Source organism: Diadema antillarum, unplaced genomic scaffold (genome assembly GCF_040938485.1).
Source record: "Diadema antillarum isolate AM-2024a unplaced genomic scaffold, OU_Dant_1.0 seq00002002_RagTag, whole genome shotgun sequence".
Taxonomy (NCBI): Eukaryota; Metazoa; Echinodermata; class Echinoidea; order Diadematoida; family Diadematidae; genus Diadema; species Diadema antillarum.
The window spans coordinates 383,955-402,851 of NW_027272658.1; the positions used below are offsets into that span (position 1 = coordinate 383,955).

Genomic DNA, 18,897 nt, shown 5'->3' on the forward strand with positions numbered 1-18,897 from the left:
CATCTTTGCTGCGGATAGCCCTGGAATTTATGGGGTTATCTATACAGGGCTCAGGTAAACTGCAAAATGCATACTAACCTTCTTCTTCTTGTATCTTTGTGTTTACCTATGTAGCATTATACGAAAGGCTCATTAGACATTAACATGTTTTTAATTAGTGGCCTGGTAGGGACCACTAAAATAACTTAACTTTACTGACTGTACAGTACTGGTTGAGGTGAGGAATCAGGTTTATAACCTGAATTTTGGTGAGTTAATGAGAAGCCTCTTATGACATATGAAAGAGCATGTAACTTCAAGAAGGATTCAACATTTATTGGATGAAAATTGGCCTTCAAATGGTTGATATAACCAAAAAAGCCATCCTAATAAAATTGACAGGCCACGACTTTTACTAGGGTCTCTTTGGTTTACCTTGTTTTTAGATATCTCAGTCAGTTCAAAACCGATTTTCAGCAAATAAACTTTTGATTCCCCTTAGAATTGTATGCTCTTTAACTCTTTCATGTAGTGGTTTCTAAATGTCTCGCAAAACGTTACAAGCTGAATCCTCACCTCAACCAGTACTGTACAGTCCCTTTAAGTTTTTGGTGGCATGAATAATGAAGGAAACTCTTTTTTTTTAAAGTAGGCCCTAACAAAGCAATTGTGACATCACATCCGACATTTTAACTGCATGCTTCGCTCGATCACTGTAAGATCCCTTCACTGTTACATCGCATCAGCCACCGACTTAATTCTCGCCTCATATTTCCCCTTCCTTTGTCTAAATTTTTGATCCAAAATATAGTATACAATAACGTTCTTTGCCTTGAGAGTTTCTGGCTAAAACTATCGGCAGGGGTGACTCCAAATTTCCCAAATACTACTATCAAGTGACTGAGGGGCGCAACTCCGAAGTGAAAAATACTTTTGAGACACCTATCCAGGCCTTACAGTTTTAACCGGAAACTCGAAATAAGGCAGAGTTAAATTTGTCTTATGCAACTGTATTTCAGATTAAACAAAAGAAGGGAAACTGTGTGGAGAGAAGTCGTGTGGTTGATACAATGTTGTGGAGGGTTCCAAACTGACGGCACGAAGCAGCGCACGATGTCAGAATTGCTTTGTGATGTCACAGTTGTTTGGTTGGAAATTGTTACATTTCACAGAGTGCAAGTGACGGTACGAAGCAGTGCGCGATGGTAAAATTGTTTTGTGATGTCACAATTGTTTTTGTTAAATGTTACATTTCACAGTGACGGTACGAAACAGTGCGCGATGTCAGAATTGCTTTGTGATGTCACAATTGTTCTGTTAGAAATTGTTACATTTCAAAGAGTGCAAGTGACGGTAAGAAGCAGTGCGCGATGGCAAAATTGTTTTTTGTGATGTCACAATTGTTTTGCTAGATGTTACATTTTACAATGACTACGAAACAGTGCGCGATGTCAGAATTGCTTTGTGATGTCACAATTGTCTTGTTAGAAATTGTTACATTTCACAGAGTGCAAGTGACGGTACGAAGGATGCGGTGCGCGATGGCAACATCGTTTTGTGACGTCACGATTGTTTTGTTAGAAATATTGTTACGCTGACAGTACGATGGTCATGCGCGATCGAGGACAAAATGCTTTGTGATGTCACAATTGTTTTGTTAGAAATTGTTACAGTCATATTCACAGAGTGACGGCACGAAGCAGCGCGCGATGTTCTGTGCCGTCATTTGGCATACTAATCATAGTACACCATGGAGTGTCTATGTCAAACATGCCAACATTCTCACATATGAGTACAGTTTTTAGTGTGTAAAATCATATGGCTCAAATAACCCCATCTCGATCGACTGAACTGATAACCCCCATTAAAAAATCATTAAAAGTTGTAATTAGAAGTTCAATAATTTGCAGATGTGATTTCTCTGCTTTAAGCTAGTCCTAAACAAGTTTATTTTCGAATATTAATAAGTTATGTTGAAAAAAATTGTTTTCTCTTCTTTTCTTTTTTTTAAAAACAAAAATTAACTTCAGTACACGCGTTTTACCTTCGCTAATATGTGACCCGCCATGCCCGTATAGCGTATAGCGAATAACGAATAACGAATAGCGAATACGTATGCCGTATACCGTATGTGAACCCAGCCTTAGTGCGTTCGTGTGCGTGCGCGAAAATTGTTACACTTGCCAACGGCGCTCCGATATCACAGCGTTGGAAATGAGAGAACATACAACACCACCATCTCTGTTTCGCTGTGCGGTGTATGAAGCCACTTACTGTGTATCGAAGACATTCATAGCGTACGTTGTGCATGGCGCGCTCTCAATCATCGGCCCTTTGCTAAATGCAAGTCTGTAGTACGTGCGTGAATACTCAGTATTGTATTAACTGTCTTGTCAAGTGAAAAGTCGTCCTACAGAGGAGGAGCGCCGAGGAGAACGCCTGGCGGAACTCGGGTTTGTCCCTAACCCAACATACACTGGTTCTGTCCACTTGCGCCATTTCCTAGTCATCACCTTGTTCTAGCTTCTCCATCCTTCGAAAATGGCTCTTGTAGAGCTCCTTGGAGACAGGTTGAAGGGAAAGGAAGATGATGATGTTTGCACCTCGAGTATCAGCGGGGATGGCAAGTACGTGGGCCTCTACTTCTCTGCCCACTGGTGCCCGCCTTGCCAAGCTTTCACCCCAAAGCTCGTAGAATTCTACAAGAAATTCAAGAGTAGCCAGAGAGGTGCGGATCTTGAAATTGTATTCATCAGCTCCGATAAAGATAATTCCAGCTTTGATGAGTACTACAGTGATATGCCTTGGCTAGCCCTGCCATATGATCTTCGTACAGAGAAGGTAAGATTTATCATTTATTTTAATAGTATTCTGAAGACTGAGAGATCGAGAAGTCAATCTAAAGTTAGTCAATTGAATTCAATACGGTTTATTCTGCAAATATGAAATTAAATTTACAATTCCGCAGCTCTATAACAAGGCAGATATGGTTTCTTGACATCAGACTCACAAATAAAATTAATTAACACTGAGAATAAAATACATGAGTATTGCACAGCAGGAAATGAGATTCAAAGCATAAGGCAAGATGGAGAAGAGCGGCAGGGCAAGGAAGTAAAGATGTAGAAGCGGGGAAATAAATTCAATGCCCAAAAGCATGAAAACTAACGTTTAAGGTACTCTACCTAAAGGATATTGCTCTGTATTGAAACAACATCAAGCAGATTGTATACACTATATACTAGTTGATACTGATAGAGTAAAACCACCAATTTCAGCCAATAGAGCTTTTCTGCAATATTCATTATTTAGTAATCACTCAAATACATACAAAATTACATAACTATGTATGTTCAATATACTTTTCTCAATGTTTATTAAATTGTTAAATACATCATAAAATTTCACAAAATCCCCAAATATTTATAATTATCACCTTGATAATCCCCCAGAATCCGTCCGGCCTCTTCAGAATACGGATGTGCGCTATCCGCATTCAATGTCTGTACTTTATACAACAAGGCCACTGAAAATGCACCGCGCCATACCTTCTTGGCACAAGGTTACATTGGGGACGTTGTGGCGCCCGTTGGTGTCCGAATTCTGGCGAGTCGGCACTTGCATTCAACGATCAACCCCTGTACATAAGGTCAATGCATCGGCACTTACAAAAACTTTGTCTTTCTTTTATGTTTTTTAGGATACCATCACACACTGAGATTGCGATAAGCAAAAGATCTTGCAACAGAAGGGTGTATTTCTCAATTTTTAGCACTTTTTCGGCGACCCTGATTCTTTACTCGGGACTTACATTCGCACGCGCTTTGGAAAAGTTGTGCCGATTCTGCATATTTGATGGTGAAATTTGGGATTTTATATGAATTTTTGGAGGTGACTAAGTCACTTTCCTGGTGTGAACAACAGTGCCAGTATGTAACATAACGTGATATGTGTGTGTTGTGACAATAGAATTTGCTGGCTTGTGATAAGTGATGTAAGGTCAATCCTGTGGTCAAGATAAGAAAATTCATCAAAATATACAAGAAGGAGCATAAAACATGTGTGGCACATACTATTATGATTAAGTGGGAGAAGTTGAATTATCCCACTCAAATGCATGGTAGTTGAATTCACTTAGTTTTGTCTTGCTTTGTTTATTTTCTGGTCATATTTTTAGAAGACTTTCTCTGATCTAAACTTCAAACTGATGTCAGTTTTTTTCTGGATACAACTATAATTGATAAATCGTTTAAACTGGCCAGTAATAGTGATTTTTTTTACATGTTACAAGTTACATTTTATTGTTATCAAAGACATTAGAAATGACCATTTAACTACCACAGCTGAATGTCAAAAGCTGATAGTGGTAACGCTGTATTATATTTATCTATTTCTGTATACACGATATATATAGCAATCTAAATTTTTGCGAATCGGGACTTCCCAACGATTTCACGATCGTGGAGTACTGTACGAAACAGAGAAATGAGTACATGTGCGTCACGTTCATATTGGGATCAGAGTCATTGTTTTTGCATGTCCTGTTTGTTAATAGCACCTGACTCGCGAAAATCGTGAAAATAGAAACCTCGCAAAATATGTGGCGTATACAGTATTTTGTTTGCATGAAATGCATTTTCAGCAGTATAAAAGGAGCATGCCAGTAGTACCATATACAATGTAACTGTGTCACAGACATTGACACGGCCCCCCCCAAAAAAAAAACAAAAACAAAACAAAAACAAAAAACGGTGAGGAAAAACAAAAGTCAATTTTTTCAACCTGTATTTTGTAGACACATTGTGACTTCTTTAGTTTTTCTTTACATGTATGAGCGTTTGATATGAATGAAGATCACAATCACTGGGCACTGCCTTACTCAAGAAGAAATAACAGGAATTAGATTGAAGTTCCTGATTTATATCTAATTGATGATAGTCCCTTGTTCCTTTATTAAACCTCAGTTCTTTACATCATCTAGAGAGGACACAGGTGTGAGTGTGGAAATGTAATCGAGCCTTAATGATGAAGCGTTGGAGTGGCTCCAGCAACTATAAACTTTCGTCCTCCCTAGCAACCAGTATCAACATCTGATGAAAAATGATTGACATGAAATGTGGAGCAACATGAGGAAGAGGTTATGAGAGGAGGAATGTGTGCGTTCTGCTTGAAAATTGTTTGCCACTTACTTGGTTGCTAAGAGATAGGATGGGAAACCTCCCCCCCCCCCCCCCCCCCAATGTAGAGACAAAATAGGCATGTGCACGTCCTGGATCTATTTAGTTTACCACCATGGATACCTTCAAATGCCATCCCTATCAGATGTAATGTTGTTTACATTGCAAACCTTAATGGCCATTATGTTTCAAGGTTTTGGAAATGATTAAAGTTCTAGTGGGTATTAGCAACACTGCTGATAACAGCCATTTTGTATAGAGGATGTCATTATGAATACAATTCACGTATAGACTGTCTGATTTTTTTTTTTCTTTTGTTGACAGTATGATTGCCAGAAATCAAACTTAAACTCTATGATGTCATGTACAGTTGAATGCAAATAGATGTATGTACAAGTACATGTATTATCATATTCCTGGCTTTTTCACATTCTTGTTTATGAGATTAAACCATTTAAGAGGACTTTTAATCCATTGTGTCCCGATGTAAGTTTGCTGCATAAATTATTGTCCTGTCCTCTGGCAACTCTGATTTGATACTACAAGGTGTACAATTGTATATGATATATCCTATATTAGAGCATACCTGCCAACTGTTCAGTTTTAATCTGAATATTCAGATTTTTCACTGAAAGAAAATGCATTAATTTCAGTGTGTTCTGATATTTTGGAAATATCTTTAGTAGTAAAGTATAAAAAATTAATAAAAGTTCAGATTTTTGAATAATTTTTCTTTGTTTGTTCAGATTAATTAAGTCTCAGGGTTGGCAGGTACTGTATGTTAGAGAAAGATTGGATGAAACTTCCTTGAATCTGCACAAAATAAGAATAAAGAGTTTTCAATTTGAGTTAGAAATGTCAATAGCATGTACTGTATCTTTACTCTTCTAAAATGTGTCACTAGTCTAATGATCAGTTATAGATTCAGCAATTCTGAATTTTTTATTTTGTGTGTTGTTGTTTTTTTTAATTCTGCTGCAAAAATAATGATATAGTTTGTTCAATATCAGGCTAAAATGAAAGAGCTAATCTTGTGCTTTTTCGTCAACACCAACAATGAATAGTACTGGTACAGTGTACATATTTCAGTAAACAGATAGGGCCTACAGATACAGCACCCAACAACAGAACTGTGGATTGACACAGTGATTGACTGTATTTGCAATGATTACACTGTATGTTATGGGCTTTACAGTTTTTTGTTGAATTTCTTCAGGCCATTTTTCAGATTACCTATTGACAGCCTATATTGATGACTATAAATGTCCCATTTAATATAAAAAGGTGTTAAGGTAGCATTTTTTTTTTTGCTGGATTTAGCAACCTCTTTTAGCAACAGCCAGTCAGGATGCAGGATTCTTACCATGACATTTGCCATTGCAGCAAGATTTTCTATTTATAGCAACTTTTTTAATTTTTTTTTTAAATGAACTGCAACCCTGATGACCTCATCACAGACTTGTGTTTTCTCCTTATTTTTTTTCTTCAAACTAACAATTCTGAATTTGTCAATCTTTCCACATTCATTAGCCACATGATAAAACCAGACAAACAGAATTGCAGAGATTTCATAAAAATCTGATGAAATTTCAATCATTTCGCTCATCTGACTTTGCTGTATTTACAAACTGTATTAAAGCAAATTTAGACATGGCATGGACTTGTCATTTTATCAAAATTGTACAAATACTGTTCAGTTTGCAGCAAAGTACACAGAGATGAACTGACACAATTTTACACAAACGTATGTATACACACTCACAAATGCAAACACACACACACACACACATATCCCTTGTTACCATATATGGTCTTGATATCACTTGTCATTGCTTGCGAGGCAATATATCATTACTCCTGACAGACGTGTGTATGCCTCTCTGCATTGCTTTGCAGGGTACGATTGTAGGCTGCTCCCTGCTGGGAATGTCATGTCTAGAAACATTGGCTTGGAGGTGATTAACATTAAATTTTCTTATGTCAGTCCTCAGGGGCAACATTCGCAAGGGCATGCTTTCCCATGTCAAAAGATAATACGCAATGTAATGTGACTCCTGCTTGTATTGTAATAACCTGGTGATAACTGACTGTAAGATTGCTATTGACAAGTGTTGTTACTGCTGTATGCTTACCAGCTGTGTTTGTGTCACAGCTTGCGGGACTTGTGTATATTGGTAGGGCCCTTTCAGATTGGCCAAGAACTCATTTGTAAAATGTGTTTAGTTCTAAACAAGCTTTATGCGAGTAGAATTATTTTTTCCCCCTGGTTTGTTAAAATCTGGAAGCAAGCACAAATTACGATATGCCAATCACAGTCGATAATGTTTTCTGTTGGAGTGTTGGTCAATTGTGCATATTTGCAGTCTGAAAAGATTGAGGCAGGGCTAACACCCATGTACAGATCTTAAAATCACTGCTGTCAGTGTGCACAAATCGGTACACACGCTTGCCTGTATAGAGTATTAAGAGTTGCTTGTCCAATGGACTTTGTGGCAAAGCTGTTGTGAGGAAGGGCATTTGCATTGAGGCTCATTTCAGTGTCTCAGCACTCCATACTAAAGCAGGTTTAGATCAGCAACAAGTTCTTTTTGAGCAACAAGTTCTTTTTGAGGATGAAACACCTCTGTGTCATTAGAATGTCTTAGTGGGGTCAATTAATGAAGAAAGTTTTTTTCTTTATTATCTTTTACTAATCTATTTGTACATGTTTAATAATTGAATGTCAAAGTTATTACTGTATACGCCATATATTTCGCGATTCTAAATTTTCGCGAATAAGGAATTCCCGACGATGTCGCGGATGTCGCGAGTGGTTAAATTTGCGACCGTGGAGCCTTGTACTGAACGGAGAAGTGCACACGCGTATGTCACATTCACATAGGGATCAGAGTCTACATTTTCGCGTGTCTTTAATTTCGCGAATAGCACCTGACTCGCGAAATTCGCGAAAATAAAAACCTCGCAAAATATTCGGCGTATACAGTATAGTCGTACTCAAGAAGGAACCAGGGATGTGCCATCATGTTCCCAATGGTCATGCAAGAGAGTTTAGAAACAAGATCACCAACAGTTTTTCATAATTGTGAGACACCTCAACTTTATGAGAATCTGTTGCTGGTGTCAACTAATGAAGAATGATTTTTTTTAGTAACACCTCTTACTATCAAATATTTAGGGTATTATTTATAGCCATTCATGAGAAGGAATACCAGGATATAAAATGACAGTCAAATTTCTGGTGATTGTGCCAGGGAGAGCGAGAGAGAGAGAGAGAGAGAGAGATAGTTGTACGCAAAAAGTTCATTAAAAATGGAGTATGTTCATTAATTAATTAATCAATTAATTAATAAATCCATTAATTAATTAAATATTCATTCATTCATCCATCCATTAATTAATTCAATGTTACTTACTAAAACATGCATACATAAAAATTGACAACAATATGACAAATATAACATGACAATGTGATAAAGCAAACAAACATTATACACATCATTCATATACATATGTACAAAATTTGATTGTAGATCAATTTGTTTTTTTAATACATACATTGTCATCTTTGTAGTTCAAAGTAGTATAATCGTGTTGTAAGACTTACCAACTGTTATATTTGTTACAAATTTATGAATACATGTAAAATAACAATACCAGTATTGTGTGAAGAATATATATTAATTAGTTCATGACAGTTTGTGACCATGGTAGTCTTGGCCTGGTTTCCTACCGAAGAGGGAACATAGCATCCAACACACTGACAGCTGATAGTAATGTCCCAAGATACCTTTTGGGAAAAGATAAGAGATTTCATCACAATTTCACACTGATAAAAAAGTCATCCTGCCATATTCTGTGAAGTGTATTCTGACCAGATTTGTCAGGAAGGATCCCTTGTTATCATGTAGGGAAAGCAGAATCAGTCAGAAAGTACATGGTGGCCCTAGGGTAAACAGGTAAATTGCTACTTGTGTGTGTGTGTGTGTGTGTGTGTAGAATGCCCCCAAGGGTAAACATTTGTATGCAGTGTGTATTGCAAAATTCTTTGCGAGGCCCCTAAAGAGGTAGTCATTAATAGAATAATGACATGTACCGGTTTCAAGAGGTACCACAGCAAAATTGCCTCAATGTAAATAATAAATAAAACCCGTTGAGGACAAGTCCCGAGTATACTTGTCAAGGATCTATGGGAAATGTGTGTTGTAGCAAGATCAGCCCATCCTCAACAGGTTAATCGATGGCTGGTATTGGCCCTTGAAAATCACTCCACATGAAGCCCAGTATGCGGGCATTACATTATTATTGATTTTGAATAGGTGGCAGTTTTTTGTACGAAAACTGTTGCAGATTCAAAGTTCATAATAAGAAAACAATGACTAAAACAAGATGAGTGGATATAGGGGGTGGATGCTTCCACTGTTTGTAGTCTTGCCACTTCAGACATACTATTGCCAAGGATGGTGTTAGGTGCAAGTCATACAGTGACAAAAAAGAAAAAGAAAAAGAAGAAGTAGAAATTTGAACTTGAACATTTCAAAAACATATCATTTGTACAGTATAAAACTAAGGACAGGGAACGAGTACATGAACATGCAGTACATAACAAATAATAACTATAAATGAAACATGGAAACTACAAAAGACCAGGTTCTTGTCAGGGTTGTTCCAAAATCTAGACTCAACCGCATGAAGATGCTCAGGACAGCAGGATGCTAGGGGAAACTTACAACATGAGTATAAAAACTAGACTAATGCTGGGAAAAAATGTTACAAGCAGAGCTAGACATCAGCAGGGACCATTATCTTTATAGTGGAAAAGGAGGAGTTGAGGTGACTAGGGGCCGCCAGAGAATGACAAATTATGCATTTGACCTCTGTGTGCCAGTGGTGATAATAATATACATCTGCCCAACCCACCTCATTGATGAGGTAATGCCAGAGATGAAACAGAAAATAAAGGGGGGGGGGAGGGGTTTGGGAGGAGGAGTTGGGGGAGAGAGAGAGAGAGAGAGAGAGAGAGGGAGAGAGAGAGAGAGAGAAGAGAGGAAGAGAAAGAAGAGAGGAGAGAACATGGCTGCCAGTCTGGGCATTCGGAGGCAGAGATGCCAACTTGACTATGGGGCATTATAGTCTGGTTATGGATGGCAGCAATGACCATGGATACATGTGTCTGTGTGGCTGTACTGCTCCGAATTATCTCTTCATTAAAGAGGCGTGGTGGACAGGCATTTCCACTGTCTCCAGCAGCGTGTCTCCTGAAGTTAAAGGCACCATTCAACAATCTTCTTAATGCCGGTTTAGAAAATGAGTGAAAATGAATGGGGAAAATGGGATTCCATCGGGATGTGAGCTGTATGGTGTGATGCACTCGTACTACTGGAGTCTGTGGAAATCTGAAGCTATGAAAATCTTATGGTTGAAAAATCACTTTAATGCTATTAAAATTCTTCAAAAGGTGACACCTTTCCCCCCCCCCCCCCAAAAAAAAAAAAACCAACCAAAAAAAAACAAACTGTGTAACAAGGTTTACAATTCTCAATACTTCCGATAGCTGGGGTTATGATCATTTATTCAGTTAACACTAATAACAATTCACAATTTTTCAGCATGATGATGTTTGTTCATAAATTCCATGTTAGTGACAACGTAATTCTCAAAACTAACAGTCATGTTATTAAAATACTAACTTTGCTGGCTAAAAGCAGTAGGCCTACACATGATTTTCAGTTCAAATACACTTGTAAGAAAAAACACTACAGGTATTATAAAACGTTCAGAGAATTGTGCTGCCATTATTAAGAAAACCTTGAAACAAATTTTATCATGCTGTCAGAGAGTAGGTTAGCATTGGGACTATGCGGCTGGGCACTTCTGTAATTTATGACATCAATAGAAGAAATCTACCTCTTTATGTTATTCTTTGATTTTAGGTATCACCTAAATGCCATTGATCTTAGCAGTCATTAATAGTCTTTCAAATTTAGTAGAATTTATTTATATATTAATTTTTTTTTTTGCAAGATTATATCAAAACCATCATTTAAAATGTACTATGTTGAACTGGAGACAATTAGATAATGCTAATCACTCATTAAAGATTTTTTTTCCACACAAGTTTTGCTATAAGGAAAAAGATGAATATTTCAGTATTCCAGAAGTCATGTGAAATCAGTTACTAAGGGGTGAAATGACCTGCTGAGTTACTGTGGACAATAAGCTGTAACACTACTAACCATGCTTTTGCTGTCTAGCTAAAAAAAAAAAATCATGCTTCAAACTGCTAAAGATATTTGCAGGAACATTTGTCATGACTCCATGAATAGAATGGATGTGGCATTTCGTTACATTTTAGCAAACTCTTTGTTGAAAAAAAAGACTGATTTGTTTTTCTCAAGCTTTTTTTTTTTGTGGTAACATTACCAACCTTTCAAATTACCATGGCAACTCTAATATTTGTGTAATTGTATTAATTCTTTTCTATATCACAATACTGGGGAAGGATGAACATGTTGTAACATGACTGAGACTTGAAATGAATAGGTGGTGATTACTAAAAGTAAATAGGTAAATTTGCTTAAATGTAATGTTACTAACCGCGGAATTGCCCAGCTTATATTGTTTTTGAAACTAGACACTTTGTTAGATGGTACCTTTATTCACACGCTTGTGGACAACCTTGGCAAAAAAAGTTCCTGACAGGAAACAGTACATGTAGCTAAAGGCTCGATTGATCTCTGGCCCATCTAGCCAACTTTTAATCATACAAAACCTCACCCTTTGGGTAATAACTATCTTAAATAAAGGTTGTAACTCCTGCATCTTAAGGTTTTACATTCTTCAGATACAGTATCCTGTCTATATTTGTAATGCAATAAAAGATGCTGCTTACAGTGTAAACAAATTAGTACTTTATTGACTGTAATACTCCTTTCAGGTTATCGCGGTTCAATTATCCGCATCCAAATAATGCGGATGAAGTAATCAAAATTGCGTTCATATATCCCATGAAGTCCGCACTACTTTTACGAGCGCACGTTCATATAACGGTGCGAAAGACGGAGTATTTGTCATGGTTACTGCGCACGCCTCTATAATGACGTAATGTTTCCGGTGATATATCCTCAAGCGCGCGTGGGACGGGACTCACGTGTATACACAGCTCTCGCTGAAGCTCAGCAATCAGCGGTTGTGCGGGAAATCGAGTGACCTTTGACCGAACTGTGGAATGTTAGTCCGCATAAGTCGTAAAACGCGTTCATGTATTCTCGATCAACTCCTGATGCTGCAATAATGCGGATAATATCAGCATCAAAATAATGCGGACTTTTTGACTCCTCTCCCGTTCATGTAATCAAAATTTTACGACTTAGTGCTCCTATTATCCGCATCCACGATTACCTGAAAGGGGTATAATTGAACCATGGAGCTACTAGTAGCTCCATGATTGAACAGTCAGTGTGTGTGTAATCTCTGTGCATGTGATGCAAGCGTTCAAAGTGCGTTCACACTCGCCTATCTATGTCAGCGAGATAGCAGTGTTTATGTTTGCCCTTTTCCAGACCAGTCTCATGCTGCCTCACCGTGATAATGTAATCTGGTTTGTTTTAGCCTAATGAACTTGTGGTTGCACACAAGTACTGTGAAGGAAATGATAGTGCTACTTTCTCATTATCTGGGCTAGGGAAAGCTTCCTGCTCAGCTCAGATACTTGCAGTAAAATACCCCTTTCACACTGACAAAATTTCACTTGCCTGATGATGTTGTATGAAATGTCTGGCAGGTGAAATTGTGTGTAAAATGTGAGATGACTTTTCAGAAATTTTACCTTCTACTGTCCCTAGTAAACTCTTGGATGCCCTCGGGAAACTTTGGGGTGATGTTTTTAGTATAAAAGGCATTGCGGGTAAGCTCAAGAGCGAAAATGAAGGCCAGTGTGGCAACACTGTCTTTGCGAGCCATTTTGTGCATGCGTCATAACGTGCACCTCCACTGCAGAAGAGCAGACGACATAAATTCAACAGCTAGCTCATTCGCGATAAGTAAAAGAAATTAAAAAAATTGTGTGTATTTGGGTATGTATGCATAAATGTACACTATAGGCACTACACAGTATGTGTAATGGATGTAGGTCAATTAATAGAAGTATAAAGGAAGACAAGAGAAAGAGAGAGAGAGGGGGGCGGGGGGGGGGGGGGGGGGAGTGGAGTCTATTGTTACATTCCAAAGCCTTTCTTGCTGGTTTTATCCATTCTTCATTTCCTACACAAGTTAGCCTTATTCAAAGGCCCTTGTGATGAAAAGTGATGTGATAATCTGCAAGTGGAGTGAGCTAAAAGCCAAGTGTGTCAGCATGATTGCCTTTTGGATCTGCGAATGTGATTACAAAAGTATGTCTCTTGAGCCTGGAAAAATTGTGAATCCACTCTTATTGAATCATTAATAGGTCAGTCACTGTGACCATGAACCTACTACACATAGACGATGAATGGATGTCTTTCTTTGATCCCATCATCACCACCGCCACCTGATTATGTGCATCTTAGTGAGTACATTTAGGTGTCTGGACGGTAACGATTGTGTGATCATGTATCGTTTTCCTCATTTCGTTCTTGTTTCGCTGATGTGCCTTTTTCAGACGGAAATGTCTTTGAATAAATACATAGGATGAGGAGCAGCAAAACCTGAGAACATGACAAATTTTTTGTCAAAAGATGGGTAATTGCTGATTCGCACATTTTCGCACACGCATAAGACCTTGCCTAATGGCAAGATATACCTGTTCTCTACCATTACCTACCATTACCTGCTCTGGAATAAGCTGTGGAAAAGTGAAATATTGAGATCACAAATGACAATCATTCTGCCAAAATGTTAGCTTTCTTTAAAAAACTGTCTGCTTCTCCCAAGCGAAATTGTTTGAGGCATGATTTCATAACATACACCACAACAGCACATTCACTTTACTTGATTTTTGTGAGTTATTTTTTTGCGCCGTTCTGCGCCGTTCTTCTCCTGGCTTGCTGGCGGTGACGATCAAGGGATCAAAGCAGCGAAGCATGTTAAAAATGTCTTTGTTTCGCTTCTGAGATGTGCAGGTGCATGAATTGATTAACGATATGATGAATGTCCATGTATATTAGGTCCATGCTGTGACCAGTGGGATAGTTAGATTATTTTGTCCGTCGGCCGTCAGTACGCAATGTATCCGTGAGCTTCTGTAAATGGAGCCCTGCTAATTATGAAAACTGTTTTTTGCCCCCAAATGCTGGTATAGTGGTATTCAGTTCTTACCTCCAAATAAGTGAATACATTAGAAATATTAGTATAAACTTCATGAAGTTTCAGGAAAATCAGGTAGTAGGTTCAGAAGTAATGAATTTTTAACATTCTGCCTAGATATGTGTGCCGTCATCCTTACAAATGTGTGCCTACATTTGTAGTGAGACTGCATCTATTGATGATGTCACAGTAGGGCAATGATTAATATGAAAATGTATGATGAAAAATGCTACACAACTTTGTTTTTGTTTTTGTTTTTAGATGAAAAATATGCATCCCATGGAATTATGCGTAAAAACATGTGTACTATACAAACATAACAAAGTGGTCTGTACATTGTATACAAATAAACGAAGGAGGTCTATCACTTGTATTACAATCATAATGCAAACACAACATCAGAATTCACTGCACAGTGGATAAAAGTGCTAAAAAATACAAATCTAGGGTAAATTTGCCCTGAAACAGGTCTCAAATGGCCCTCTGGATGGACTTGCCTCTTGCTGGTAAACTTGACTTAACCTGTTGAGGACGAGTTCCGAGTATACTCGGGCAGGGGTCTGTGGGAAATGCGTGATGTAGCAAAATTAGCCTGTCCTCAATGGGTTAATCTTGCGTGATGACCCTTTGCTTGCACTGTTGGCAGTTATTATATGATGAAAGGCCCTTTAACAAGGACTAGTCAAACCCAGGAAGGAGGCTCTTCAAGTGAAGGACCTCTTGAAATTGAATGAATTGAATGAAGGCTTTTTACGTAGTCTCTAAACAATTTGTGACATGGTATTGCAAGGCAGATTCCTGTACTTCCTTATTGCTCTACAAATGGGATATTTACTTCTCAGAATATTTTAGAGTATTTTTGCAGAGTGAATTTTTGGGAAGATGTGTAATGTGTGTGTGAAAAACAGAAGAAGATGCTTGGGAATTTTTGATGTCACTCTCGCAGAAGCGTAAGGATTTAAAAAAAAAATCTTAAATAAAATTTTGTTTTTTTTTTAGTTCTATTGTATGCGTCCATGGTAAAAGCTGCTGGAGTTATTTTGTATTTTGTTCGTGCATCTGTCCATCTTTCCCACCCACGTTCAGTAATTTGAATAAGCCAAAACACGGGATGAACTTTCTGGGTATCTGGTGCAAGTTGTGACATGACATTTGCTCCTGCGACAAGTGCTTCAGTCTTATTTTCTCTAAGGACTTAGGGTTGGGGTCAGGGTTGTGATAGGGTTTTAGATTTAGTTTGATGTGAGGATTATGATTAGGGTTAGGGCTATGTTTGTTGGTAGAATTAAAAATCCTCTTATGGTTTAATTTCATAAACAAGATAATTCCACAAAATTTCTTTTCTTAATGAAAAGTGTAGGCCTACATTCCTTTGACTTGTGACTGACATACAGGTGATGTTATTCCCTGTTTTCAAACATTAGTAACTCAGTTGCTCTTTCATTATGCTAGAAGAAATTAAATTCTGCAGAATTATCCCTATATTTTCTTTATATCTTTGTTATGTAGTGATGCCACTGAAATTTTCTCATCCAGCAGTAGCTGCGCCAGAACTCGAATGGATTTTCCAATTTTCCTCAAGTTTTCTCTGATGTGTTTGACTAATATCGCTGCATTCACTCAATCAACATCAGCATGTATATTTGGCAGAACTTCCCCTTTAAAATACATGGAATTCAGACTAAGCACTGCTGTCCAATTGATATCAGTGGTTATAGGAGGGAGGTGGTCTGGTTATAGCCTGTCCAGTTCGAAGGAAGTTGATAACACCTGCCATGTCCATCAAAAGGCCCCAACTTTTGCTCCAGTTGTGTAACTTCCTTATTTCATCAAGCAAACATGGCCTATTTTTTCAGCTTCAAGCTTTGATATGGTACACGTGTACATCAGCATGAATATTCCAATTGCCATTTAAAGTTTTAGGGTGTGTTTTAAAGGGGAATGATGATAATAATAATAATGATAATAATAATAATAATAATAATGATGATGATGATGATGATGATGATGATGATGATGATGATGATGATGATGATGATGATAATAATAATAATAATAATAATAAATATTATTATTATTATTGTTACACATTCTTATATTATACCATCATACAAAATATAACAACAAAAATTACAATTTATCAAACACAATATATTACTCTAAAATAACTATTTCTTATACGTACATAAAGGGTCAGAGTTGCCAATACATCTGACATAACTACATTAATGAGTTCAAATTCAACATTCATATGCTACTGTGTATAGATAGGCCTAAGTTTTGAGTTTTTGTTTTAGATTGTCTATTGGCATGTTACTTCTCAGTGGGTCTGGTAGAGAATTCCATAAAGTAGGTGCGGCGAAAGAGAAAAGAAAATAATACCCAAATATACAGATAGATAGAGAGGACAAAAGAAAAGTATAAAGATATTGTTTAGATTTGTTCTTTGTTCTTTGTCAAGGAGTATGATTCCCAGTATGATGTGCCGCTGTTGGGGTGACAAAACCTCGTATCTAAAAAATGTCAGATGTTCAAGAGTGCGAATAAATATGGCAGCCAAAGCACTATAGTACAAACGGAATCACCTTTTCTTTGACATGCTGTGGTGGCTTCATTTTGGGGGTAAGACAGCTGAGATTTGGGCAATTAAACCCAAAAAGTGATTTTCACCAAAATTTGAGATACAAGGTGTTGTACCACCCCAACGATGATGTAATTTTGCAGATCAGCGGTTGGCTGTGAAGAGTTCCAACCCATGCTGAAGGCAATCTCTCTAATGAAATGGGAAATAAAACATACACGGAGCCTGGGCCATCTGATCAAAAACATGTAATGTTAATTTTGTAAATCATTTGTGTCTTCATGTCAAGGCATTATACATATGTCAGTCAAATGTGCTGGTTGGTAGTGACATTGACTGTGGCTGTTTTGTTTCCAAATACGATGACGTAGGACAGGATATCCATGTTGACATACAGCTGTATAGCGGACAGCAAGATGAGCTGTATCATCATTCCTGTGATATTGATCAGGAAACCTGTGATTATTGAGTTTTTCTCCCTGTTACTTCATTCTGACAGTTTCCTGAATCTGTTTGCAAAGTTTTCAACAATGTAACTCTTGATTGCAAATCATTGTAAGGTCATGGGGGGGGGGGGGATAAGAAGAATAGACAGCCTACATAGAGACCAGAGTGTTACATTTATTATTTGAGCCAAATGGCTGATGAGATAATCAGATTCCTTGTATAGCCAAAGGGGGTCGGAAGATGACGAAACATTTCTGAGACTAAAGGAAAGGATAGACATAAAGCTGTTTTTTTTCCTCCCTCTTTTATACTTCTGAACATGTTGACAGTTTGTGCCTGAACAATTTTCACACAATGCCATCCTAACACAACAGGATATATTACGATGAAATTTTGTTCAAATTTGGTCGGCCTAAAAAAGCAGTCTATTTGATCACTGCTCATGAAAGTTGCTATTAAAGTGCTGAGAATCTGTGTCTCATGTTGTGCCCATGATTTTTTGCATCTATTATTCATATGCAAAAGCCTGTACTTTTATGAATGTTTTTGTGTGATCATAAAGATTGGAGAATGATAAAATTTAAAATTCATACTTACTTTCGTATCGGTCGTATCTAACAGCATTGGTGGATTTAATGCTGTAATGCAGTGTCATCTATACGTGTATGAGCACCCTTTAACCAGTTGTGAGGGATACAAATTTTAGTGCTACCCAATTTCCACTCCCCAGGAGCAATTTTCCAAAAGAAAAATGAGTGCAAACCACATCAAAATTGTAAATCTTCATAAATGAGGTGTTACCATGCTTATACCATCTCCTGTAATGAAACTAGGCATCTTCTGGTTTTAGAAATAATTTCCAGCCCTGTTTATGAGGGCATAACTTCTGAGTCATATTTTGATTCTTAGATAGACCCTGAAAGTACAGCACACTGGAAGAATTTAAGGCATGCAGACAAAGAAGCTGTATACCAACCCAGTCTCCTGTTTAAAGGGTGTGTACGGTTCTGGTTGAGGTGAGGATTTAGCTTTTACGTTTTGCAAGATATTCAGAAACCACTCTATGAGATGTCAAAGAGCATGCAATTCTAAGGGGTATCAAAGGTTTATTTGATGAAAATTGGTTTTGAAATGGCTGAGATATCCAAAAACAAGTGAAACAAAGAGATCCTAATAAAAGGTGTGGCCTGTCACCTTTTTTGTATCACTTTTTTTGGGGGATATCTGAGCCATTTGAAAACCAATTTTCATCAAATAAACGTTGAATCCTTCTTAAAATTATATGCTCTTTTATATTTCATAAGAGGTTTCTCATTATCTCACTTAGGAATGTGCAAAACATGAATCCCCACCTCAGCCAGTACTGTACAGTCCCTTTAAACCAGGGAGGTGGAGGAGAGACCCTCCCTAGTTTTCTCCGTGGTTCCTGGCCTT

At 37.6% G+C, this 18,897-nt stretch overlaps 1 protein-coding gene across 1 annotated transcript in view; it reads left to right on the plus strand.

Annotated features, from left to right (window-relative positions):
• The first annotated feature begins 2,481 nt into the window (after window positions 1-2,481).
• LOC139713558 (nucleoredoxin-like) overlaps window positions 2,482-18,897 on the plus strand; it is a 41,060-nt gene continuing 24,644 nt past the window's right edge. Inside the window, exon 1 of the mRNA XM_071625279.1 lies at window positions 2,482-2,820. Coding sequence (XP_071481380.1) covers window positions 2,521-2,820 — 300 coding nt within the window. The 5' untranslated portion in view covers window positions 2,482-2,520. The remainder of the gene's footprint in view (window positions 2,821-18,897) is intronic.